Raw genomic sequence first — 27,074 nt, forward strand, 5'->3', positions numbered from 1 at the left:
GAGATTCAATACAAACCCTTGGGTTCTTACGCTTGAGCTATTTCAAACAAGCTATCCCCCAACCTACACTTAGAGTATCAATTTTTTAAGCCGAATTGCAAGATTTTACACTCATTTCCCTGCATTTCATATTTTTATTACTAAAGGGAAGTTAGAGAGGTATAAAGCTCATCATGTCACTCACAGAAAAGCCTTGTACGAAATGATAAGTGTGATGATGTGGCAGGGACAGTGGGAGGCCCCCAAAAGAGAAAAAAAAGCTGTTCTCCTCCCTCCCGACCCAATCCAGGTACTCCTATGCTCAGCCCCTTCCTCCCAACAGGTTGTATTGGTCGCCCCTCCTCTGAGCTCCCAAGACCTCCAGCTCTCATGCCAATCTCATGCACCAGAAACTCAGCACAACAGAGAGCAACTCTTGATTTGTAATTACCAACTCCCCCTGGGCTGCAGGGCTCTGTGAGGGCAGGATCTGTGTGTTGTGTGCTGTCGTTTCTCCACTGAGTAGCACCAGAGCCTCCATGGGGCTGACATCTGATAAACATTTGCTGAATGAACAGTGTTAGGCTCCATCCGGAACCTCTCAGGAGGATGCTGTCAAGGTGTCTCCATCATATCCTTTGCCCCCTGCCAGAGACAGAGCACTGCGGTGCCGGACCGTAGGTTATGTTTTCACTTGAGCTCACACATCTGGTACGTGGGAGACCTCTGTGCCCTAACAAGTGAGAACCCATTCCCAGCCCTGCAAATGTTTTTGCAGCACAGCAGCCTCCTGCCCCAGCCAGCAACAGATACCTAGGACATATCAAATGGAACACTCAGTCCTCTGACCCCCTTGCCCAGCCTTCATTGTCGCCCATCCTGTGCAGGGAGGGGTGAATAATATCCACACAGGCCCAGCTCAACTCTGTCTCTGCAGGGCCCCACCGGAAAGCAGGAGGCATTTTCAATCGCTGTACTCTCTGGGGGGCAGGGTCTCCATCTGCAGATTCCCACTTTCCAGGCAAGACAGAGTCATCCAGGCAGCTCTTTTCTGTGGATGTTCCCATTTAGCCAGACTTTTCAAAGGATGGGAGATTTACTAGAGAAACTGAATGCAGACATCAGAGAATGGGATAATTGGATCCAGGTGGTATATTTGGTTGGCTGTAAAGAGTCTGTGCCATACGATGAATATTATTTGATGGAAAAAGTTTCTCTTCTCCCTTTTTAAATGTTTTCTGAGCAGGCAGGATGTCTCAGCCCAAGCCCAGCTGAAAGCTCTTCAGAGATGAGTTTGTGCCACTCAATAGCCTTTCAGCAGAGTTAACCATTTTCAGCACTTGCCACTGGCTGCCTGGCACTCTACAGGAAGTTAGTGGCAGGCAGAAATAGACTGGAGGATTTTGCTCTACCTCTGGCAAAGGCAAGAAGTATCAGGCCTGCCACTCAGAAATACATTCTGCTTGATTATACCTGCCTTATTTGGGCAAAGAGATGAGAAATGGAAGCCACGGATTTGCCCTCCCCCCACCCTATGTCACCTCTTTAGGGGAGGTAGCAGTGTAAGTCTGGGTAGATGTAGGTCTGTCTGACACACATCTGCTAGTTGTCACAACCTGACCTTACCACACCCTCTTTCCTCTCTCTGCCAGGTCACCAGGGTCCCAGTGGAGTCATGTGAACAGTACACGACTTGTGGGGAGTGCCTGAGCTCAGGGGACCCTCACTGTGGCTGGTGTGCCCTACACAACATGTAAGTTGAGGTGTCCTGGAGAAGGGCTGGGGATGCAGAAGACCAGGGGCCTTCCTGGGATCATGGATGTGACCATAGTTTGCAGAGAGAGAGGAACTGTCCTCATCTGAACAGGAATTCTAATTGTGGCTCTAGTGTTGAGGGCAAGAAGAGGCAGAGAGGCCATGAGTGGGCATTCCTTCTGAATGCAGACAGGAAGGCTTTGCCTCTCTCTCTTCCATTTTACTTCCAAATTCTGCATTCCCAGCTGCTCTGCAGCAATATGCCTAATATCCTCATGTCATTGAGAGAACTCACACGGAAGCTGTTGAATCTCTAGGCCAGGCGTCCTCAAACTTTTTAAACAGGGGGCCAATTCACTGTCCCTCAGACCGTTGGAGGGCCGGGCTATAGTTTAAACAAAAAAAACTATGAACAAATTCCTATGCACACTGCACATATCTTATTTTGAAGTAAAAAACAAAACGGGAACAAATACAATTCACACCGCTTCATGTGGCCCGCGGGCCGCAGTTTGAGGACGCCTGCTCTAGGCTTTCCCAAAACCTTTCAGTGGACCCTGCAGTAGTTGCCCCCACCAAGAGTGTGCAGATGGTGGCACACTGCATTTGGGAGCTCTGGACTCCAGCTCACGGTGGTGTGACCCTGGAGGGGTCCACTGACAATTCCAGCTTCCTCTTCCCCCTTGCTAAATGGGGAAAATGCCTGTTTCACAGGTGAATTGTGAAGACTAAATGAAATAATAAATGCTTTGGAAACAAGGAAGCCTAGAAGAGGCTCCACAAATCAAAATAATTATTGTGGACCCCAGACCCCTGGGAGGACCCTTCTGGACTCATTATTTCATGAATCCAAGAAGTCTGCATCTCACTCCAACTGGCCTCACCCCCTTCCATTGAACACCAGCTCAATAGAAATGCAAAATCACACTTAAACTTCCTAATTTGAAGAGCCCCAGAGGGGGAGAAAAAGTGAAAACCCTGAAAGGCAGGGACTGGCTAGGAATTCTGTTGCCCAATAGAGTTGGAAACTCCGTGGCTCTGTGCCAACCAGCAAAGCATCCCCATGAAATGTGCTGGGTTTGGGGTGGAGGCGGAGGCAGAGGGCCAGAGTTCAGGGTCCTGCACAATAGCTCTTGGCTTGCAGCCTCTGCAGCAGGTGTTGGGAGGGCTCTGGAGGGAGGGAGAGAGGCTGGTGCCTCACAGATGCAAAATCTGGACTGGAGTTGAGCCCGTGAATACTGGATTACTGGGTACCCTGCTTGGGTTTTAGAGGTAAAAGACTCCTCTAAAAGTTTTCCAAAGATGCTCCAAAGATGTTCTTAAAAAAACCTGGACATTGAGTCTCCATTTAGGTCAGACAAGTGGTAATTATGCTGATGCCATCCACATTGCACCCCAAGATTGGCAAAAAAGAGGGGTAAATTGGGATTCCCTCCAGTGAGGTGATTCACCAGCCAGTCAACTTGCTCTCCTCACATGAATTTCTTCCTCTAAGGAACTTGACAGCATCCCCTCACTCCCAGCTTAGTGCAAGGCATCCTGGGCTGTTTGCCCTGTGGCTCTACAGCAGTCATGATCACCCCAGCTACACCACTTACTCCCCACTGCTCTCCTCTCTGCCTTCCCAGCTTCAGTGCCTGTGGCATTTCACCCATGAATAGCACACCAAAATTACAGATCAGAGATTATCATTTATTCAATAGCAAAGACATCTGCTTTCCCTAACTTAACTTAACACCTATAGGTCTATCGGTATTGCCTGAGTCTTCTCAGCTACCCAGACCAGGCCTGTCGTCCTCCTGTTCTAGGTCAGCTGTGGCTGCTAGAATAACTGAGCTAACAGCTGACCTAGACTGAGAATCTTCCCTGTGTACCAGGGGCACTCCTGTCCCAGCTACTCTGGCTCCCAGAGGTTTCTCCTTGGCTGGTTATTTGCATCTTCATTAGACCTTCCTGCAATACTCTCGCACCCGTCACCAGCAGCCTGCCTTGGCAACAGGAGAATGAAGAGATGGGCAACCTCCAGCTCCCAGGCCCACACTCACTGGCCTCTAGAAGGAGGATTGCAAAGAGCTACAGGGTCTGGGGGATTTGAAACCTTCCTGTCTCTGCTGTATGCCTTGCTCTTGCAAGTGTGTTATTGTCTCCCAGGCTATTTATCTCTGTTAGGGCTGTTGCCATAAATAGTATGATAAAAAAGAGCCATTTCAGTGAGTCAATGAGATAAAGGCTCCAGTCAAGAGCTCACTTTAGAGCTATCTTAAGGATTCACTTAAACCTCAATAATTCTTTTCTTTGACAGCATTCATATTTAGATCCATTATGTGCCTGGAAAGGAAGAGTGGGAGGGAGGGCTTTGGGGGGAGTTAGAGGGAGAATCACTGCTTGATTGTGGAATCTGGTAGTGTCCTGGTGGCTATTTGGTTTGGAGTCTTCCCCGTCCTGGAATGTGTTCCCATGTGACAAGGCCAGGCAGCAACCTGAAGCTTCCAGTTGCTGGTGTCCCTGCCAGCCTGCCTGCCGCTGTGGGTAGAGGAGCCTAGCATCAGAGATGAAGATGTTGGAAGAAACGACTGCACCAGCTTTCTGACACAGGCAACACTGGCTGTGGCTCCTCGTCTGTCTCTCTGTCTCAAGGCATTATTGCATGACACAGACATTTACTTAAAATATACCATGTGACAGGTAGAATATCCCTATGAATAAAACATGGCCACTGCCTTCAAAGAGCTATTAATCCACCCCCAAGATCATATGCACACTGTCCCCAAAATAAGACCCTTTCATATTTTTAAAATTTCTCTGGAGGGCAATAATAATATTAATCATTATCGTCATTATTAACATTAGTATTAGAAGGGCTAACACGGACATGGCAGCTCTGATGTGCTAGGCCATTTTCTCCTCACTAACACCTTCAATTCTTACACCACCCCTATGAGGTAAGGAGGTATTCTCATACTCCTTGTATACAGGTGAGGACACTGAGACAGAGAGATTAAGTAACTTGCCCAAGAGGTCACAGTGGCAGGTAACGGGCCTGGGGTTAGAACTCAGGCACCCTGGGTAACATTCATGTGCTTACCTATAGCTGGGCTGCTCCTCAGGTCCCCCAGATTGCCCTCCCCTGCTCATGTCAGCATCCCACGGTGCTATCAGGAGTTACTCTTTCTGTCTACACTGCATCTCTCACGTTGGGGATTAATCCTCTTTCCTTGCAGTCTGTCTTTAGCCACTATAGAATCATTCAGGAGTCACCAAAGCCCTCTGGAGCACAGTGGGAAGAGACTCCTCTAAAAGTTTTCCCAAGTGAATGTCCACAGTGAAATTCATCGGGAGAAGACAAGCCCCATGCCTCAGGGCAGCAAACCACCCTTTCTGCACAGGGGACAATGGATCCAAACAGATGGGTCCCAGAAGCCTGACCTCTTGTGAATCTGTGTTTATGGCAGGTGCTCCCGCAGGGACAAATGCCAGCGAGCCTGGGAACCTAATCGATTTGCTGCCAGCATAAGCCAGTGCGTGGGCCTCTCAGTACACCCCAGCAGCATCTCAGTATCTGAGCATAGCCGCCTGGTAAGTAACTCACCCCGGGTTGGGGGGAGGGCACCTGGGTAGTGAGAGGGAGCGCGGAGCATACAGCTGCGTGAGGTGCTCCTTTACCACTGGCACAGGGATCTGTCAATCGGTCAGATTTTAAATGCTCCAAGGAAACTTTATGTTTCCAGCGAACCTATGCTAACTTCTTTCATCAAGGGCACAGTCATTATCCACCCTCCCTTCAAATTCATTACCCACTGATCTACTTTGTAAATCTAGATTTTGTATTTAGTAACAAACATCTACTACATAATGTAATCCGATACCAAAAAACAACACATTCTTTAGTATCTCCAGTATTTATAAACCTCCGCTGGCTATGCTTTCTTGCAGAAATATGCAGGTTTCCTGTGTGTGTGTGTGTGTGTGTGTGTGTGTGTGTGTGTGTGTGTGTGTATAAGAAAGAAATAGAATAAAAGAGACAGAGACTGAGCCTCAATTTGAAGTCAGTATATGCTTAAAGAGAATATTAAAGAGAATAAAACAGCCCTTAACTACTTGTCAAGGTACAACCCAAAATATTTCTTATCCTCAGGCCCTGTGCTATTATTTCATTCTGAAGGTTTTATAAGCATTCATGAATGTTAATTAGTTAATGAACCTTCTAAAGTTTCCTTTCATTTCTCCCCCACCAGGAGGTTGTGATTTCAATGAAACTGAGGGAATAAACAGGGGACTTTGTACCTAATTCTCTTAGTCCCACACATAGAAAACTGGGGCAGAGATTCAGTAGCAAACAAATGTATGGAAAGGCTGGGTGATGCCCATTGTCACTAAGAATACTTACTGTTGGCAGGAAGACAAAGGGAAGCCTCCATCTGGTCCTCAACTTGGAGGCTGCAGAGTGGTTGTCACCCTGAACCCTGTGGCCCATCCTCATGGCAAGAGGGAGCTGGTTGCATTTTGTATGCACGCATTCAAATAACACTTAGATGTTGTATTGTGCTAATTGAGTACCAACTCATTTAAAAGTGCACTAATTCAGAGCAGCTTTTAGCTATTAAATATTTGGTCAATTATCAGATTTGTCTGAGAGTCTGTGCTATTTTGACCATTACAATATTTGTACCATTAAAAGGTGGCTCACACCTAAAGTCCTAGTGCTCTGGGAGGCTGAGGTAGGAGGATCTTGAGCTCAGGAGTTTGAAGATGCAGTGAGCTACTATGATGCCACTGCACTTCAGCCTGGGCAACAAAGACAGACCCTGTATTTAAAAAAAAAAAAAAAGGAGTATCTTCACACTTGAAAAAGCCAGAAACCACTAGCCTAGATGATCATAACCCATAGGTCAATGATTTTCAACCATTTCAGCCATAGCACACTGGGGTACCATGACAGGATCTTAGGTGTGCCATGAAAAATTTTAAAGATCGTTAATTAAATTATCTAAAGAAGTTAAGAGCATGGAAAGTATATCCTTTTTTTACTTTTATTTGATCAACATAATTTGAGCGTACCACAGAAGTCTAACTATAGGTTCAATGTGCCGTGAGATACCAAAGGTTGAAAAACACTGCCCTAGGTAATAGCAGATATCAACCTGTTGGTGGCCACTTTTCTGATCACCTGAGCTCCTCAGGAGCCTACTGAGCCACTCTGGAGTTCTGCAGAGAACAGAGAGTCCAGAAGCAACAGAGAAGCAGAGACTCTAGGCGACCCACAGGCTTGAGGAGCAGCCTCTGAGTGAATGAGAGGCAGGGTGAAGAGGTAGCTATCTTCTACGAGTTTAATGAGCTCCTGGGAAGCCTGCAGATCAGTGGCACTTACTCTCCCATGAGCCAAGGCCGAGGCTTGACTGTGAAGGGCCCAGCTCATGATTCACATCTAAGCTTGCATGGTGCCTTGTGATTAATATTCACGTCAAAGTGAGCAGGGGCTGAGATAGAATGGCGTATTTTTCCCTCTTGGGTCCCTATTCTTCCATGTACTCTGATGCTGGGAAAAATTTAAAAATCAGTTAATAATAATATGAATAAAGACCATTGACCCTGCACACCATTGAACAATTGATAACTGTAATTGTTTGGCATCCAAACTGGAAGATCTTTCTTTTATAGATGAGGTCAGGGGAGATCAGTGAGAAAGTGCAGGTGGAGAGGGCTGGGAGCCCTGGTCCCCTGAGCTTTCCCTACAGCATCCTCAGTTTGCTCCTGAGCCTCTTTGCTCTTCCCCACAGCTCAGCCTGGTTGTGAGTGATGCTCCTGATCTGTCTGCGGGTATCTCCTGTGCCTTTGGGAACCTAACAGAGGTAGAGGGACAGGTGTCTGGGAGCCAGGTCATCTGCATCTCACCTGGGCCCAAGGATGTCCCTGTCATCCCTCTGGACCAAGGTAAGAAGTATGTGCTTTGCGGGTCACATGCTAGGGGCCCACTTGACCCAGGTGAATTAGGGGCACAAGTGCCAGGCACAGAAGTAGCCCGGCCAAGTCTTCTTATACTAGCCACTCGTATGGGCTTATGTAGCCTATTTTGAGTTTGAAAGCAAGCCGAAAGTGAGTTTAAGAAAGAAGGAACTGCCTTGCTCCCATCTTGGCCACAGAGCGTGCAGACCACCCATCCCTCTGGGAGTGGCCTCCGTTGATGGTTTCTACTATGTCCTCTCCACAGAACTGGGGGCATTGGCCTAAGATTTCTAAAGTTCTTTCAGTAATTGAACGAGCCTGACTAAGCCAAGGGGTTCCATGGGATGTGCTTCCTTCCTTCCTCCCAGCAGGGACTATCTGGGTCTGAGGGATGAGCTGATAATCACCCACTCTTCTCTGAGAAGAGAAGAGAAGAGACAATTTGTGCAGGTTCTATCTGCTGTCTGCCCCAAGAAAGCCCTAAGGTGACTTCACAATTTACTCTTTACCTTCAGACTGTCCTCTGGGTCTCTCAATTGTCACTCCACTCCAGTCTTTTTTTTCTTTTTTTTACAGACTGGTTTGGGCTAGAGCTGCAGCTGAGGTCCAAGGAGACAGGGAAGATATTTGTTAGCACCGAGTTCAAGTTCTACAACTGCAGCGCCCACCAACTGTAAGCATTTATTATAGGAGTGTTCTCTGGGTCTGGATGTAACTGTGGGGTTTCTCTCCTTCAACTCTCAGCTGCTTTAGGATAGGAATCATGTAGTCACCTCAGAGACCCCCTATGGGGCCTGGCACATTGTTTAGACAGAGAATACTGGGCATAAATATTACTGTATTAAACTGAACAGCATTTGCTCTCTCATTTGTTCATCCTTGGCTCCCATCACAACATACCACCCCCAACTCTCAAGCCAAGGCACTAAAAAGAGGATCATGGCCCAGAAACTATAAGAAAAGTTCTCCATTGATGTGTCTTTAAAGGTAGAGATGGACAGCGAGTAGACTTTGGACATGTCATCCCATAACCAAATGAAGGACTCTGAGTAGGGAGTCAGCTAGCAGCGTGCACAGTTACCCACAGAGCAGAGGTGAGCAGAGTATCCTTTCTCAGCACACAATAAAAGGAGCCGGGCTGGGCAAGGGGAGTGGAGGCTTTAACGCCACCATTTTCCAAATCCATTTTTCAATTTTCAAAGAAGAAGGGGAACCAGACAGTCCAAACCACCAGCCTCCTGTGAGGTTTGAGTTCAACAGCTGCCCTTACCCACCATTTCCAGCAGCTGAGTGTCTGCCAACTGGTGTCCTCAAGCTACGAGATCTCACAACTGTGCAGGACACTGGGAGCATTTCACAAGGGAAAAGCATAGTCAGGAAGAGAGGGGATAAAGACCCCTACTTAGTTTTTACTCATCCTTTCTGGAGGAGAAACTGAGACTTTCCACAGAAGCTGGGAACTCATGCACCATTTGGTTTACAAAAAGGAAATACAGGTCTCTGTCATAGAGTCACATAAAGGTCTTCAGACCAATGACCCTGGACATTCAGTGAGGGAGGAGGCCAAACAACAGCTTCATGCCAGAGGGAGCAGTAACTGGGGACATCCTATGGACGGTCCTTCCTGTTGCCCAGGTCAGCAGCCACTCGAGGAAGCAGTAGAACTCCAGGAGCATCAAGGTCTGCAGGGTCCAAGTTGTGGGCACAGGGTTCAGGAATTAGAGTTAAGCCCTAAAGGAATCTTTGGGCCCTAAAACAGATACATGAGCTAGTCCTCCTTATCCTCCTTTTGTCTGATCTTGAGTTTCATGATCAGAGTAATCGTGAAATTATAGGGTCTCTATATGTATAGTAGTCAAGAAAAGAAACATATCTGAGTCCCATTGGGACAAATCAACAGATGTGCTGGGAAAGACAGAGCAAATGTCAAAAATGGCCTGGTCAGAACCAATGCAGGACAGAAAGTAGCTGAAGCTGAAATGGACCAAATTGCCTACTAACCACTGCATTCCAATCCCAGCTAACCCTGCTTTGGGAGTGCCATCATCTTAGAGAGAGAACATCTCCCTTCCTTCTTAAACTCCAGCATGGTGATGAGGGAATCCACCCTCTTCTCCATGGCAACCAGTGTGATGTCACCACCTTCAAAGATTCGTTGCTATAGCAACAGAGATGCTGTCACAGGCAGCAAGTTTGAGCAGAAAAAAAGCAGGTTTCCTTGACAGCAAAGATTTTATTTTATCTCCAACACTATCTTACCCTTCTCTACTCCTCACACAAAATCGAGTGTAGACCTCCCTCACAAGAGGATAAGTACAACCATGAAGGTCTCAACAGCAGCCAGTTGAGACCACGTCAAGAAGAGCCATGTCTGGCTGGAGCCCCAGTGAAATTGTCTGTAGGTCCTTGGCCCATTCTTGCTGAATTGTAAGATGGTAGTAAGAACCAGTCAATGTCAGAGTACGTGAAATAGCACTGGACTAAGATGAGAAAATAACTAGTGTGGGGCACATGCAGAAGGAGATAAAAATGATTTTCATGGGAAGAGGAAGTGTGGATGGGTTAGCACACCTACTACACTATGACCTGTTAGCCAGTGAATTCTGGATGGATCTCCAAATGCCCAAGTGTAATCAGCACCCTACTAGGTGGCTCCAGACTGCAGACCCAAGCCTGTCTATACCAGATTGATCAGTCAGGAAGAGGAAGACCACCCCCACCTACAAAAGCTATTTCCATTATAACGGTCTCATCATCCACAGAAAGCCAAAATATACATAGCCTCCCAGGGAAACTGAAAGGAAAGAAGGACTCGCCTTGGCTAGAAAGGCATGTGCCACACACAGATCCTGTTTTATGCCTGGACACCTAGAGGAGTGGGACAAAGTTATCATTTATTGCTGTTAGCTCTCCCAAGTTCAATAGCACAGGTGCTATGAACCAATTGTTAACACTCCAATGTTATTTAAAAGGGTGAAATAACAGGTAATTTAAGCACTTGAAAATAATACCCACATTTAGCATTGTACTTTTCTAAACCATTTTCTGTACATTATCTCATTTGATGCCAACCAACACTGCAATATAGAAAGGAATATTTTATTACAGACAGATGAAGAAATTCCAATTCAGAGGATGAAGTGACTTATTCAGGGTGACCCAAGGGTAGCAGCAGGGGCAAGACTGGAATTGGACCTACCCAATTTCTAGCCCTATGCTTTCTTAGCTGCTCTATGTGATAAGTGATGATATGTTGGTAAATGTTAAACTATCAGCAATCGGAGAAAAACCTAGTTTGCAACATTTGCCATTTCTGTGGTGTAAATATTTCCACCATTGCCAATTTCAAGCCTCCAACATGTTGTTCACCTCACAAAATTCCTGAAAATATTATCAACTCTCACTAGCTGGTACAGGCCAGCCACAGCACTCCACTGCTTTGTTAAGTTCATTATTCCCACTCCAGTCTCGTTTTCTTTCTAATTTCCTGGTCCTATGGACATCTTGGATGGGGAATCCACAATTCTCAGTGCTAGAGGATGACCTACCAGTCTGCTATCCTGAGAGTGAGACTAGGCTTTCAACACAGAATAAAAGACTCCCGTCATAATACGGCTGCCCGACCTGCCTTTACCTTCCCTCTCTGCTCCCTTCTCTTTGCCTCTTACTTCCTCTGTCTTTGCAGGTGCCTGTCCTGTGTCAACAGCGCCTTCCGCTGTCATTGGTGCAAGTATCGTAACCTCTGCACTCATGATCCTACCACTTGCTCCTTCCAAGAAGGCCGGATCAATATTTCTGAGGTAACAAGGGCTCACCGTGACATGGTAACGTTCCCAGTGAATGTGGGAGAGCGGCCCGGGAGGGAGGCCTCTCCCTTTTTAGATGGTCAAACCAATGGCTTGGCCTTCTCCTTGCCCTGGCCCCTCTTGGTTCTTTTGCTAGAGATTCTACATGTTAGAAACCCCTGTTATTATAAAGCTAAAAAAAAAAAAAAGGCAGAAAATGACCCCAGAGGCAGAGGCTATATCTATTAGACTCCTAAGACTCTATCTATTAAAAAAAAAAAAAGCTTAAAGGTAACTGGGGGTTGAGCCTAAAAGCTTAGGGGAAACATATCCAACCAACCGGACTTCCTGCTCTAGAAGAGTATAGTGAATGGCATTTATTCTTTGAGTCTAGCTCTTTGCTTAGCTACAGACACTGTCTAGTTCAATAAAAAATTCACTCTCAACCATTCTTTCATGCCAACTTCTCTTCCAACTCTAAAATTCAGTGATTCTTTGACTCTGATGTAGTACTGGGTGGGGGGCCTAGTAAGAGAGAGAAATTCAGCTAGTAAAAAGAACCAGGCATTGCTAAAAGTATTATTATATTATACAATTGAAGCTCTATTCCTAAAGCCTGACCCACCTTTGTTATCAACACAGTGAAATATCACTTGCTTATCATGTCAGCGAATATTCCATGCAATGATTATTCATGCCGACTGTCGTACATATTCATAAAATGTCTCAGGACAGTGAAGCCTGCATGGTCAGTTTCCCATTCTGGTGTGTAATATGTTTCATGCCCCAGGATGGCCAGTTGTGTTCAGACAACTATTGAGACCATATGTATTGCAAGTCTACATGTACACATATTTTCCTCTTGTTCTACTTCTAAAAATAAAGTAACAGTGTAGCGTTTTCGTATACTGCTACCCTGTTTCCCCGAAAATAAGACAGTGTCTTATTTTAAGGTGTGCTCCCAAAGATGCACTAGGTCTTATTTTCAGGGGACGTCTTATCTTTCCTGTAAGTAGGTCTTATTTTCGGAGGATGTCTTATTTTCGGGAAAACAGGGTAGATACATCTTCCTCTTGCACTAGCCTACAAGCTCCCTGAAGGCAAGGACTATATCTTTAAAGCCTCAGTGTCTTATTCAGTGAATGCTTGTAGAATATAGTCATGAAAGAATAGATAAACCAATGACTTCTCTATCTAAAGTCATTGATGGGACTTGTTTCTACTTTTCTAAGATTTCAAGAAACTGTTGTCTCTTGTGTCTCCTAATCTTGATAGCTGTGCTGGTTGCTTCCACGTCTAAGGTTAAGAAAATAGACCTTGAAAGGTTTCCCAGCACATACTCAGGGCCTTAAGCACTTCTTAGTTTCTGAAACAACATGCATTATGGTCAGTCAGAAAGGTGGAATTCGCCTGTCTTGAAAAGAAGAAACATAGATGGTCCCCATGGATGGCACTGCAGACAGCCACATCCACAGCATAATGGAATCAGGCAGCTAGCACCCTGGGAACCTTTCAGAAAGAGGATTTTCCTCCAGCCATTTGGGGAGCTTTGATGCAGCTGCCTGAAAGCACTATACTGGTCTTATTGGGCACTGGAAATTAAGTCCAACCCTGAAATTCTGGGAGGGGATAAAACTGCTTTCAGGCCAGTATTTTCCCTCGGAGAAAAGGGCCAAAAAGCTGCAGGTGGATACAGGGTGGTTACCATAGTTTGGGAGCCAATGGAAGAAAGCCTACGGGCGGCAGGCGGGCCAGCCTTGAGAGGCCTGGGTCAGGGTCAGGGGCTCCACAATGAAGAGTGGGACACACGGTCTCAGACACTGCCTTCATATGAGCAACTTCTGAACTTCGAGCTTCCTAATAAAGCCATGGAAGAGGCCCCCAGAACACAGAGAGAGGCTGCATGCAGACCTGGACCTGCAGGAGCAGCTGCTGCCTTCCCTCGCAGGACTGCCCCCTCCGGCAAGGGAAACCACAGCCAAACCCGAAAGCCACCTGCATGCAGCTGCAGCAAGGGCAAGCAGAGTGTCACACGGAGCAAGACAAATAAACTCTGCCTGGGTGTGTGTGGAGGAGGCCTGGAGGCCTGAGCCCCAGCAGGCTAATTGGAAACAGGCCCAGCCTCCCTCACACAGTTTAGAAGTCACTGAAACATGGTTCCTCCTCAGCCATGGATGAGGGGCTCAAACATTCCAGAGAGCTGGCCCAAGAGAAACTTGCCTCCCTGCCACTCAGGATAAATTAATACCAAAGGAGCTCTGGGGGATTCCCCACCTCCTTTTTTTTTTTTTTTTTTTTGCATTTTCTGTGCTTGATGTCTGTGCCTTGGGGTTATCTGCCCTCATCTCCCGATCTTACCTTGGATGGGAATCGGTGGATGCTACACCTCTGGTTCTCTTGAGAACTGAGAGGGAAACCCACACTCCATTTGGCTCCCAGTTTTGCTCAGGAAAGGAAATAAAGTGCAGATTCCAAGCGAGGTTGCCAGAGCCACTTCCTATAGTCTTCCTAAAATGCTGCTTTAGGTCTTAGCTGCAAATGGCTATACACCCCTTCCCAGCAAATAGCTCCCAGGCCCTGCTTTTTTTTTTTGTCCAAAGATCTGCTTTAGGGGAACCACACTCCCCCAAATTTGAGGAATAGCAAATGTGCCTCATGCCTCCTTGGATAAGGTTTTTCTTATTCTATCTGGAGTCCCTTCTGATGTCTGCATGCTGTTTGGAAGACTGGAAATCGTTTAGCTGTCTCTTTGGGGGTTCCTAGAATATCTCTTTTAGATTTCCCGTAAGCCTTCTTTCCCAACTTTGAATCAAAATTTTATGTCTGTCTACTTCCTAGAAACAATATATAACTGATTAGCTCCATTGACTGCTATAGCAACATTAATGCATCACACATTTGTAATTCTTTCGCATGTGGCGGGAGTTCTCAAAGTGTACCTGCTAGGGACCAGCAGCTCCATCGTAACCTGGTAATGCATTAGAAATTCAAATTCTTGGGCCTCATCCCAGGTGAGGCTAAAGATGGAGAACCACTGACATCTGGCATTTCAATTGATTCTCGCAAGAGCCCTGCAGTTTCTCATAATTCATATTTGACATCTGTAGTAACCAAGATGCTAAAAATTTAGATTTTTTGCTCAAGGCTACAGAGAACTCAAGCATCAAAAAAAGATGAGTACAGTATGCTTTCTACAGAAAATCAGGGCCCCAGAACTTGTTTGTTTCCATGGCCACAGCAATACTTGCTGGCCTGACTTCAATCTGGCCCTTCGCTGTCAGTTGTGAGAGGTTGGGGTATGGATGGGCCAACATAAATCCATCTCCACAGATGGAGAAACTGCCCACAGAAGATAGGTCAGTAGTGCCATTTCCAGATTAAAAAACAGCCAGCATATGAGGTAAGTCTGCCCACATCTTTCCAGAAGGCTGATGGACCAGTTCCCGTGGTTAGGCTTGACAATGAAGAACAGCTGTGCTGGAATGAATGCAATTCCAAACTAAAAGTATTAGTAGTTAACATTTATTGAGTGTTTATTATATATGCAGCTATATATCTCATTTAACGTTAACTACTCTATGAAGTGGATTCTATTATGGATAAATAAACTGAGGTTTAAATAAATTAAATAATTTTCCTATTCTATATCAAAGAAATACAGAAATCAGGATTCAGAGTCAGTTTTCCAAGCGGGCCTCGAATAAGTTGAAGTCCTCTTGTTCTACACACACACACACACGTAATATGCAGTAATATTAACAATTGTTACTCCAGCTTATTACCACTTAAAATGTATTTTCATATTTCTCTTTCAAGCAATGTAGGGTTGTCAGGTATTATTTGTACCATTTTGTAGCTGAGGAAACTGAATTTCAACTGGGCTATCTCTTAAGCTCTCTCAAAGTATGAGCCAGCCCTTCCCAGTGCTCAGAGTACAACATCTCTGATGAGCCCCCTAAAATCTCTGCATCCCTGGGCTGGATCAGGCTGTGACATGGTGTTAGCAAGCGGCTGTACGTGGGAGTGTGTATGGCTTTCAGCTTTTAAAGCTCATATCCTTCCATGGCTAAACCAGGCCTAGTGAGATGTAGATACATAAATATCTTCTTTATGCCTTATCCCAGGGGAAAGATAGAACCAAATAAATCCGATTAGCTTCCCAGGATGCTGGCTGCTCTCTCTCTTTGAAGTCCAGTGGGTGATGATAATGCCATTTCCACATGGGAGAAGTTGTTTCAGAGGGCTAAAGGGTCCCCACCAGAGAAAGCTAGCAGAGCACAGCTGCAGAGGGTAGGCAAGGTGGCCCCAAGACTCAGAGGGCTCCTCCACCAGGGTCCCTGCCCTCACTGGAGTTGTACATCCTCTCCCCCACAACCCCATCCCTAGGATATTCCCAAACAGGACGTCTTTATTTAAGCTAAGATTTCTGCTGAGGAGGTGATTCTGGCTCCAGTTGGACTGGAGACAGGGGGGAATCGGATGACCTAAAGAGGTCACTCAGAAGACAATGAGGATCAGTATATAAGAATGATAACAAGGATCACTCTTGCCTGTAATCCTAGCACTCTTCGGAGGCAGAAGCAGGAGGATTATGTGAGGTCAGGTGTTCAAGACCAGCCTGAGCAACAGCAAGACCCCATTTCTATAAAAAATAGAAAAATTAGCTGGTCATTATGGCAGGCACCTGTATTCCCAGCTACTTGGGAGGCTAGGGCATGAGGATCACTTAAACCCAGGAGTTTGAGGTTACTGTGAGCTAGGATGATGCCACTGTATACTAGCCTGGGGCAACAGAGTGAGACTCTTGTCTCAAAAAAAAAAAAAGAAAGAAGAAGAATGATAATGACAGTTTTAATATTCTGCAGAAATAGCATCTGTTGATTATTTTTTGCTTTCTTATTCTTAGGACAGGTACTCTGTGTGTGTTTGTGTGTGTGTGTGTGTGTGTGTGTGTATAGGAGTGCCCACAGAAGCAAACAGGTTGGAAGGGCCCTCACTGTTTCTGATGGAACCCATTACAGCCCTAGAGGTACTGGCATTCCAATAACTTGGCAATTCCCTGGGCTGCCAGTCTCCTCTAGCTGCCTTCACCCCTTAACACTGCTGTCTTCACCTAAGACTCACTGTCCCTTGTGAATATGCAGAGCAGAAACCCTAAAGGGTCTACATCTTCCCAATTCCCAAGATAAAGAGAACATACCTGGGGCACCAACCACTTCTTTCCTTTGCCATAGTAAATACAAGGAAAAATCCTATTCTGTCTGACCTAAGAGCAATAGCCAAATAAGCAAAGCATAAGACATTGTATTTCTACTGGAGCAATCTTGGAGCCTATTTAGGCATTTGGGAAGACTCTAATGATTGCCCTTAAATTCAGTTCCTAGAGATCTAAAGCAGCATACCATGAGAAATTCTTCTAAAATTCTAGAATTCTTTAAAAAAGCTCACAAGGGTATTTATAAAATCTACTCATGATTCTCTAACATTTAGGTTGGACTGGACTTAGCCTAGCCAAAATAAGTGTGTGTTATGTAACACACAAATATACACACAGATGGTGCTCCAAAATGTATACACATTTTAAGAGATCTTATCTATGTATTAGTTTTTGGAGTTGAATTGAAGATACCATTACTGGTCAGGTATACCCAGACATGCTATGCACGTCTATTTTACCTATGATTCATACACTTTTGGAGAATGATAGATTTTACTTCCAACAAGAACTCTTAAAATGTATGTACATTTTTTGGCACCCCCGTTGTGTTGGGCACCCCCACACACACTCTTTTGTCAAAGTTAAAAGGATTCTACAATCTTGTTCTCTAATCTAAGACATCATACTTTCAGAAGCACATCTTTAAGACCTTGCTATTGAAATTTAAATTTGTTGTCTAAGCTCTTTAGAGAAGAAAAACAACTGTTCATCATTTACAATTCATCAAACAGTTCAGAGTCTGCAAATCTATTCCCTCACACACACACGCACATGTGTATGCACACACACACACCATTATACCTCAGTGTAATTTCTAACCTAAATTAAAATTCTAACTGAATAGATTCGATGGGGATTTTTTTTTTTTAGCCCCTAATAGTAAGTGGTATCTCCTTTTCCATAGGATGCCTGGGCTTCCCTAAGCTGGTGTTTGTTTTTTTCCTGGCTATAAATATATGAAAGACTCTGTCAAGAGTGCCCGCGGGGAATGAGAGTAAAAGTGCAGTAAAGAACAAGTTTATGAGTTGGCAGCTAGAGTGACTGGCTCCTAAACAGGGGCCCGTCTGTTCTGGGGTTGCCTTAGGATCTGCTCTCTTGAGGAAGCCCAGCCTGCCTGGAGCCCTAAAATACAACTGGCTAGCAGGCAAGGGATGACACCAGTGACCTTGCAGGTTCTTCCAGACCCTCCTACATTGGTCTTTGTGAGGAATTTCTTCTGCACCCAGCTTTTCTAAAATCCTCAAGATTTCTTAATAGATATGAACACACCACTTTAGAAATTAAGTGACTCCAAAACCCATGACCATTTCCAGCCCCAGCTTTTAAGAATCTAACTCCTTCTCAAGCCTCTTGATGTCCAGAATGCAGAACCTTAGAATCTATAAAGAATCTCTAAAAAATCTACAAAGTTGGAGCTAAAAGAGAACTTTAAGATCTTTTCATGGGTTGCTTTATTGTCTTCTTTTCTATTTACTTTCCCTAAAAGTGTGACCAAGTGTCCACTGCAGACCAATCACTGGGATGAAGGCTGGGTTTATGGAGGTGAATAAGACGCTGTTAATGTTCATGAAGCTCACGGCCCAGGCAGGAAAACAAGTCAACAAGAAATCACAATTCTGTGGGTCAAATACAGTCATGGGGCAATATCCATCCTGAATCCAGTGCAGGAACAGGGTCAAGGAGGGCCTTCCGGAGAAGGGGAAGCTGAACTGAGTTTGGAGGCTGAGGCAGGAGAGGGGCTGGGAGGAAGACGGAGGATAGGAGGCAGGAGGGAGTGTTTAGCTACAGAGGCAAGCACGTGCAAAAGACCAGAGATGGGTTCAGTAAGGAAGATGGTACCTCATAACTAACTGTATGTTCATTATGGCTGAACCATGATATTTAAAAGCCACAAGGTTAAGAGGGAGATAGGCAGGGGCCACATGCTGAGGACTTGCAATTAAGACCCAGAGAAAAGAGACGACACCCTAAGCCACACCAGATGGACAGCTCTCCCAGTTCCCTATCTGAGGCTGGGCTATTGCTCAACATTGCCGACACTGCACCAGCCTTCTTAACAGGGATAGCCTTTGGCATTGGGCAGACAGTTTTTTGTTGCTGGATACCATTCTACATCTTGGAAGAAATCCAAGGATCCTGGCCCCCTGACAGCAAATGCCAATAGCACCTTCCCTGGCCTCATAGCAACATTAGCTCCCTTGCATTCCCGGAAATCCCCTCTAAGAACCACTGCCCAGGGGAAGGGGGATGGAGGAAGAGGAGACACCTGCAAGGATTTTTCCAGTCATCCCTGGAGAGAGGAATGATTCTATATGGGCTTAACATCCTCACTGCCAGGGGCTACTTGGCTCCTGTTTCCTGGGGCAGAGGGAGAAAGAGGAGATTGTAGCTGGGAGGGTGGTACTTTGACCTCTGGTGGACAAGCAGCATCTGAGCATGGAGCTCAGGAAACTTGATCTTTCCTTCTCCTGTCTCTCTCTGGTGACCCTTCCCAAAGACCCTCCCTACTAAGACTTTCTCTTTTTTTGGTTATGTTTTCCAAAGCAACATGGCATTCATACAGGGCCTGGTAATGAAATGAGATAAAAAACCAGAGCAAGTGTTTAGAGTATTGCTGGGAGGGCTTGATCCACCTCCTGGAAGCACCACTCAGCTGGAGCAGGAAGCTGAAGCTGCCGATAATGGCCACCTCAGACATGGGACAGTATAGGGCAGCAGTTGCTGGGGGAGCTGGGAACAAGATGAAACCCAGAGGTGGGGCTGCCGCATGGGAGACGGGGACATATGGAGTCTCTTTTATCCAACCTGAGATAAAATCCAATGCCAAGCCACAAGTAGTCCTTGGAAATTAATTCCTAAGTGTAACATACACATACCAGATGCAGGACAACTTGTGGGATGTGAGGGCAATAGCAAAGCCCAGGCACTAAGAGAGATTCCATTTTCCCTTCCACTCAACATGCCCCCTAATGAGGGGCTGCCCCTCTGGTGAGTGGCCTGGCCTAGTGTCAGGGCCTTGTCTCTGCCCTGGCTCAGGCAAGTAAGATGGCATGAGCCAGGGACCGATGGGGCCTCTCTGCTTCTTCCCAAGGACTGTCCCCAGCTGGTGCCCACAGAGGAAATCCTGATTCCAGTTGGGGAGGTAAAGCCGATCACCCTGAAGGCTCGAAACCTGCCGCAGCCACAGTCGGGTCAGCGAGGCTATGAGTGCGTCCTCAACATCCAGGGGGCCGTCCACCGTGTGCCTGCCCTGCGCTTCAATAGCTCCAGCGTCCAGTGCCAGAACAGCTCGGTGAGAGAGCTCGGGCCGGGCTTGCCTGGAGCGTAGGCTTCTCTTACACCTACACCTATGCCTCAGCCTGGCCTGCCAGGCCTTCCAGAGCCTTCCGAGTTCACAGGCTAACCCCACGTCCCCAGGGACAGAGGAGCGTGCCCACAGCCCAGACAGCTCACTCAGGGCAGAGCAAGGTCATGGTACTGAGGAGCTAGAGTTCTGTGAGGACCTTTATGGCAGAAGCTGAGATGTCTATGCCCTTTCTAAAGTTTAAGAAACAGTGAAACTTCAGCCAAAGAGAATCAGCTCCACCCTACACCTGTGCCAGTCAGTGAGTGACTAAAGCAGAGGGTGCTCCATGGGAGGAAGGAGGGGGAAGAGACAGGGAAGTGGCCTGGGCTGAGGTGAGACAGTGGAAGGAGAAAGCGGTGGATCAGGAGCAACAAGGGTTAAACCAATCCTGAATGGCAGACAGAGAGCATGAGGTGTTTAATTATAATACTAACCCAGAGAAGATCTTTTTATCTGCCAACTCCCTGTCTCTGACTGTGGGGGGTCAGCTCTGAGAAGGGGGGAGGGGGTGACATGACAAAGGTGTTGAGGGAAGCTAATTCGCCTGGGAGAGATAAAGAGAATCTGGGCCTCTTATCAGGGAGCTGTCAGATTCCCAGGTCACAGGCGCTTGATAGAATTTGTAATCGGTGGAAGGCCGCCAAGTGCAAGGGGAAGGTGGGATGAGAAAGAAATGGAACACAACAAAGGGAGGCAGGCGGCAGGGAAGGGCTGGGGGCAGGAGCGCTGACAGCCACATGCCCTCCAGAGCTGATCTGAGTGGTGGGGCAGGGACCCTCCTCGCCAGGAGATGCCCCCCAGGTCTCCTTTATAGAGGTGCCCTGCAGCCAGGCCAGCCAGAGGGGTGGCTGCTTCCCCAATGGGAAGGGCTTAAAAGTCTTCTGTGGGGTCAGCACACAGAGAAAGTTGATTCTTAGTCTTGTTAGCTTAAGGCCTTTAATGGTAGGGCTCATCAGATTATTCCCAGAAATCTGTGGGTACTTGTCCCTAGTGGACTGTTGACCAAAGTGAGGCTCATGTGCAGAATGAGGGCGACTGCAGGGCCTAGCCAACCGGTCACTCAAGGACTGCTGTGCAGAGACTCTGTGGGGATTACTGGGCAGTAAGGGCATTGGCTCTGCCTCCAGAAACGTGGACTTTACAGACAGACTAGACTCCTGTGAAAGGAGACACAGCAGCTTATGGGAAGTGCTGGTTAAAGACACAGAGCAACAACACCAGGGGACAGAAATTGGGGGGTGGCTGGCAGAGCTGTTGGGAGGGTAGATCTCAGCCAGATTAGCAGAATAAGGACGGGTTAAGAGTAGGAACAGAGCTGTGTTCCTCACTAGATGTGAACTCAGTAAAAACACAGAGAGGGGCTTACATAAATATATTTGGAAACAGGTAGATTCAGAGATTTCTGCAGGCCGCAGTAGAGGGGAAGAGGTAAGTTTGGATCAGAGTATTCAAGGCACTGAGAGCCAGGCTGGGTGTGTAGGCAGGATCCTCTTGGCATTCGTGACAGAGTCAGGGAAAGGGCATCATAGAGATAATTTGAGCAGCACACATAGTTCCTTGCATCCCTGACCCTGGTGACAGAGAACCACAAGGCCCATGTGCCTCTATCCCTCTCCCTGCAGTACCAGTATGATGGGATGGACATCAGCAACCTGGCCGTGGACTTCGCCGTGGTGTGGAATGGCAATTTCATCATCGACAACCCTCAAGACCTGAAAGGTAAGCAGCTACTTCTGGGTAGAAGTTTGATCTTTTCATGACCCCAGGAAAGACTGGGGCTGGAGGGATCAGAGCCAGCGGCCGCTGTGCCATGAATAATACACTCCCTCTGTCAGCCGAGCTCTTCAGAGGATCCTAAAGCAACATTTGGAGCCATCAAAGGAGTCCTGTTGGGAGCCCTGTTTTATTACAACCAGAGCATCTGCCGGGCGGCTGTTGGATCATCCACGTTATTCTTTGGCTCCCGCAGGCTTTGAAGTGTCTATGGAACCTGACCTGGAAGAACAGCAGGCAGGAATGTCCTGCCAGTTTCCCTGGAAATGGAGATATTGTTTCTAATCAGGCTCTTGTTCCCCTGTCCTTGGCCCTGGTCACGGTCACTGAACAAAGAAGGTTTTTAAGGCTGCTCTCTCTCCTGGTCTGAGGTGGGAGGGAGGGCCCAACATGTGGACTCAAGCTCACATCTGGAGCAAAGAGGCTCAGGAAGGGGAGCTGGGCTGCAGCAGGAGGGCTGCTCCATGAGGGCCACCTTTATTCAGCATCCTCCTCCAACATGTGAGGTAGGCCCGACTCTCAATGCAGCAAACACCAAGGTCCATCTGCTCTCAAGAACGAGCAGAGGAACTCCAACATGATGAGCACGTGCTGTGGGCAGGCGCTCACTACATAATTTAGCAAAGATTATTTTTCTTAATGATCACAATAACTCTGAGAGGTATTGCTATTGTCATTTTGTGGATAAGGAAACTGAAGCCCAAAGAGTTTAAGCAATGGGCCAAGATTCAGCTAGTAAGAGCCAGGATTCAAACCAGGACAGTCTTAATTTCAGGGCCCATAAGCCTAACCACATCACTCTGAGGGTCTGCTGCTCAGGCTGCTGTGGGATTTAAGTTCTCTTCCCCCACCCTGAATGCCTCCCTTTCTCCTCCTGCACCATGAGCCACATATCTTGCCACAACTCAAGTACCTAGATGTGTCACACGCCTCTGCTTCCACCCAGTGGAAATGGGTAAAGGGAAAGCCCCAGCAGAGTCTGCAAGTGTCTCAGCATCTGTGGGGCTTCATGCTCTGTCCCAGAAGCTGCCATTAAAATGGATGCTACTTAGAATGGAGAAAGAAACTGAGCCAGGGAGGTATTTTTTTTTTTTCTATTTCTCCTCATGCGCAGGGCAAATTTTCTCACTGCTAAGAGGTAGGAGACATTCTCCCTGCTGAGGATCTGGGCTTCTGTCCCAGAGGTTGCCTATGCACCTGGAGCTTAGAGAACAGCCGCTTGCGAACTGTTGCATCAGAACTCACTTGTGACTCTCCCAACGCTGAGGAAGCTCCATGAGTGCACAGAGCGCTTCACACACATATCCCCCAGACCCTGAGTGTCACATTGTACCAAGTGGAGAAGATCATGGGGTTTAAGGATTCATGTTCTAGAATCCAGCAAAGCAGGGTTTGGCTGCTGGTTTGCTCACCTCCAGTTGTGTGGACCCCAGACTGATTACTGCTCCCCTTTATATCCTACAGTGCTTATCTATGAAATAAAGGAAAGGATGCCCCCTCCCAGGGTTTGGAAAAGCAAATGAGCTCGTGTATAGGGACCATGTGCTACATACTTATAAATGCTTGATGTGTTTTTGTTCATTTTAAGATTCCCATTTACTGCCCTCTACCTCAAGAATCCATAGATAGGGCCGGACACAGTGGCTTATGCCTGTAATCCTAGCATTCTGGCAGACTGAGGCAGGTAGATAGCTTGAGCTCACGAGTTCAAGACCAGCCTGAGCAAGAGCGAGACCCCCATCTCTACTAAAAAATAGAAAAACTAGCCAGGCATTGTGGTGAGTGCCTATAGTCCCAGCTACTTGGGAGGCTGAGGCAAGAGGATCACGTGAGCTCAGGAGTTTGAGGTTGCTATGAGATATGATGCCATGGCACTCTACCAAGTGTGACAAGTGTGACTCTGTCTCAAAAAAGGAAAAAAAAAAAAAAAAAAACAATCCATAGACTGGAGGGTATTTAAATGTAGGCCCATAGGCACTGCAGCTGGAACTAAGGGATGCTGGACAGAGCAAAGGAACAGACAGGATGGGGAACCTGTGGAAGAATTTAAAAATGTCCACTCCCCTGGAATATGTCCATGACCTCTAGCAGCGGCACACCTCCTGGTCCTGAAGGCTTACATGTGCTTGACCAGAAGAGTTGAAAAATGGCTTTCTCAGTGTTTTGTTTCTGGATAATCCTACTTGGGACTCTTGAGTTCAAAACCCCAGCAGGTAAAGAGCTAAGCCCTGGGCTCATAAAGCACGATTCCGTTGACTGGCCAGTTATACTAGGCCTTTTAAGTCAGTGGGAGACAAAAAGCAAAGATAAAAGGTTTGCAGACTCTAGATGTAACCTGTTATAGATAGTTTGTCCTTTCTGGGGACACACGCTCCAGCCGCAGGGCCTGTGAACAAGGCCAGATCACCCTCTTTTTATCAGCAGTGCCTCTCTACTACTGACAGCCACCTGGCCCTTTTTTAAGCCTGAGCTGACTCCTCTCCCAGACCCATGTGATTTCCAGTGTGGAGGGCAAAGTTCTCTTCTTCTCAGCACAGCCAGCTGGAGTTTCAGGATTCCAGTTTGGGGCACTAACCTTAGTAAGCTCTGAGAGTCATTCCATCTCTCTTTGAGCTACATTTATACCTTCAGGGGGGAATAGAGCCCGTATCTTTCACACTGAAGGCTATGTGCGAGAGCTTGAGAGTAAGAGACATGGCAGCATGAGATTGTGGCATAAGTTCAAAGAAAAGATAATAAGCACGTGTAGAATATCAGATATGTTGCGGGCACTGTGCTGAGTGCTTAATATACAACATCTTATTCAAACCTCACAAAAAACAATGATTATCTCCAGTTTAGAGATGAAGTAAATGAGGTTCAAGGTTTGTCACACTGCTAGGAAGTACTGAAGCCACAATTAAAGCACTGATCTGATTCAATCTATAGCCAGAACTCTTTAAAAATACTATTTTCCGTAGTGCCTTTATGTGACAGCTAAGAGGCCTAAACTATTAATTACTCATCTGTCATTCTTGCAATGGTAATGGATGACCAATAGTGTTATCCATGAATGGGAACAATTTCTATCATGCCCTCAAGAAGAGGACATGTTGTGGGCAGCCCTCCCCAGTCTCCCTGTGACCACCTCTCTCTTTGCAGTTCATCTCTACAAGTGTGCAGCTCAGCGGGAGAGCTGCGGCCTCTGCCTCAAGGCTGACCGGAAGTTCGAGTGTGGCTGGTGCAGCGGTGAGCGCAGATGCACCCTCAACCAGCACTGTACCAGCCCCTCCAGTCCCTGGCTTGACTGGTCCAGCCACAATGTCAAGTGTTCCAATCCCCAAATCACTGAGGTGAGTCCCCCCAGTTCCCAGAGCAGGAGGGCACAGCCAGGAGCTGGCCCCCGGGCAGTGGGAGAGGAGGGTGAGCTAAGCCTTTGTGGACAAGTTCGTGGTAGAGTTTATTTACTGCGGGGGTGCAGGAAGCCCCTCGTGTGTGTCCCGGGTCCCAGAGGTCCTGCCTAGGCGCTGGTGACAGGTGTATGGAAATGCATCTTCGTGCCTGTGCGTGAATGAGCATGCACATCAGCGTGCACCTGCACACAACAAGGGAGGAAGAGCCAGCCCAGTCTCCCTGCCAAGCTGGATGAGCCAGGTGAGGACAAGAAATTGGCTCCATGGTGGGTGAACACTTCCGAAAGCAAGTTTAGCTTTGCTCAGCAGAAATGTGATTTCAGAGCTGCAATTAGCTCAGAGTTGCAAAGTTGAAAACGGAAGAAGGTAAAGGCAGTCGGTATGTTAGCCACCATGCCATTTCCCAGGGTTTACTCTCTGTCCCAATGTATTCATGTGTTTTAATGGAAAGAGATAGGAAATTAACTATCCTGGAGAAAAAAAATGATGTTTCTAAAATAGCACATGTCAAAGGAAGACGAATAAATGATGCTGATGAAAATGCAATCGCTTGGGTTTTGAACGGCCTGGATGAGGAGCAGGGTACGGTACTTTGGTTGCATCGTTTACTCATTACCTTTCACCAGTCCCTATTCAATAGTTGTCACTTGTGCTTTGCAATTAATTGCACTTTCCTGGTGATGACTAGGAGTAAAGGCCAGCAAGTACTCCAGTGTCCTGCATGTTTGAGAAACCCGGGACAGACCCCCCTCTGCTGCCTCCCCCCTGAGCAGATGCGCTATCCCTTCTCCTACCAGCCAAAAAGCAACTCTGGCCCCCCCACTATGTCACAGAGTATTGGGAAACTTCCATAGCATCCCTATGATCATATAGAAATTTCAGTTTAAAAAAGAAACCCTCAAAATGTACTGAGTGCTGTTAACACAGAGATGGGTTATTTGCAGAGGAAGCAAATGTTTATTGAATGTGCCCTACACTATTACATTTAATCCTTACCACAATGGTGCAAAGGACATATTCTCAACTCCACTGTATAGATGAAGAAAATGAGATTCAGAGATGTTGCGTGATCTGCCCAAATTCACACAGCTGCTGATAAACGACAGAGCCAGTATTTGAACTCACACTTACTTAATTGTAAAATCATTTTTAAATTCTCTAGGATTTGCCCAAATAACATAAAACAAGAAGTGGGGCTTCTTCCTTAATGTCCAGACCTTTTCTAGCTGGTATAGACCAGATAGACATGACCCAGCCTGACCGCAGTTGCCTGGGAGCAGGTCCCCTACATGGAGGTCATCCTCCATCCACGCAGGAAGGTGGTATGAGAGTGCAGAGATAGTCCTGCTTCGATCCCATTTTACTCTTAACCGTGGGGGATAATGATGCCTCCTCACTTTCTTCTGTGTCTTTATGTTGCTGGAAGAGAATGTTTGTGGGGGCTGCCAGTGGTGCCCCGGCTTCCTGAGCTGCTCAGGGCTCCGTGCCTTCTCCCTGATTCTGGTGATTTTCACCAACTGCTGGCCTGAGAACTTATACAGTTCTGTAATTCTTCTTGCTGCACCAGTTGTCAGTCTCTACCTCTGTGAGCACCTGTGGCCTCAGATGGGGTTTAGATTAGGCAGGGACTCGCCTCCATCAGCGCCTCCCACCTCTGTCAGCCCTGGCAGCAGCTGCACTGTCCCCTCTGAACTGGCAGGGGCCCCTTCCCAGCCCCAAGGCAAGCTTCTCACTGGGAAACCTCTGTTTCTGCCGCCCCTGCTCACTGACCGGGAACCGACAGGCTGCTCTGTTCACATAGGACACCCAAGCTCCACGAGGCTAATTAACCCCCTGAGGTAATTAGGCTACAATTGATTTTCCCAGTGAACATATCAGCGGGA

The 27,074-nt window shown here is 46.9% G+C and overlaps 1 protein-coding gene across 1 annotated transcript in view; it reads left to right on the forward strand.

Annotated features, from left to right (window-relative positions):
- Positions 1 to 27,074, forward strand: part of PLXNA2 (plexin A2) — a 217,915-nt gene that overhangs the window by 141,398 nt on the left and 49,443 nt on the right. Inside the window, exons 5-12 of the mRNA XM_053605381.1 lie at positions 1,632 to 1,732; positions 5,187 to 5,310; positions 7,512 to 7,665; positions 8,254 to 8,350; positions 11,363 to 11,477; positions 19,772 to 19,972; positions 21,649 to 21,745; positions 24,941 to 25,131. Of these exons, the coding sequence (XP_053461356.1) occupies positions 1,632 to 1,732; positions 5,187 to 5,310; positions 7,512 to 7,665; positions 8,254 to 8,350; positions 11,363 to 11,477; positions 19,772 to 19,972; positions 21,649 to 21,745; positions 24,941 to 25,131 (1,080 nt within the window). The remainder of the gene's footprint in view (positions 1 to 1,631; positions 1,733 to 5,186; positions 5,311 to 7,511; positions 7,666 to 8,253; positions 8,351 to 11,362; positions 11,478 to 19,771; positions 19,973 to 21,648; positions 21,746 to 24,940; positions 25,132 to 27,074) is intronic.

The sequence above is a fragment of the Nycticebus coucang genome, chromosome 10 (genome assembly GCF_027406575.1).
Source record: "Nycticebus coucang isolate mNycCou1 chromosome 10, mNycCou1.pri, whole genome shotgun sequence".
In the NCBI taxonomy this organism is placed as follows: domain Eukaryota; kingdom Metazoa; phylum Chordata; class Mammalia; order Primates; family Lorisidae; genus Nycticebus; species Nycticebus coucang.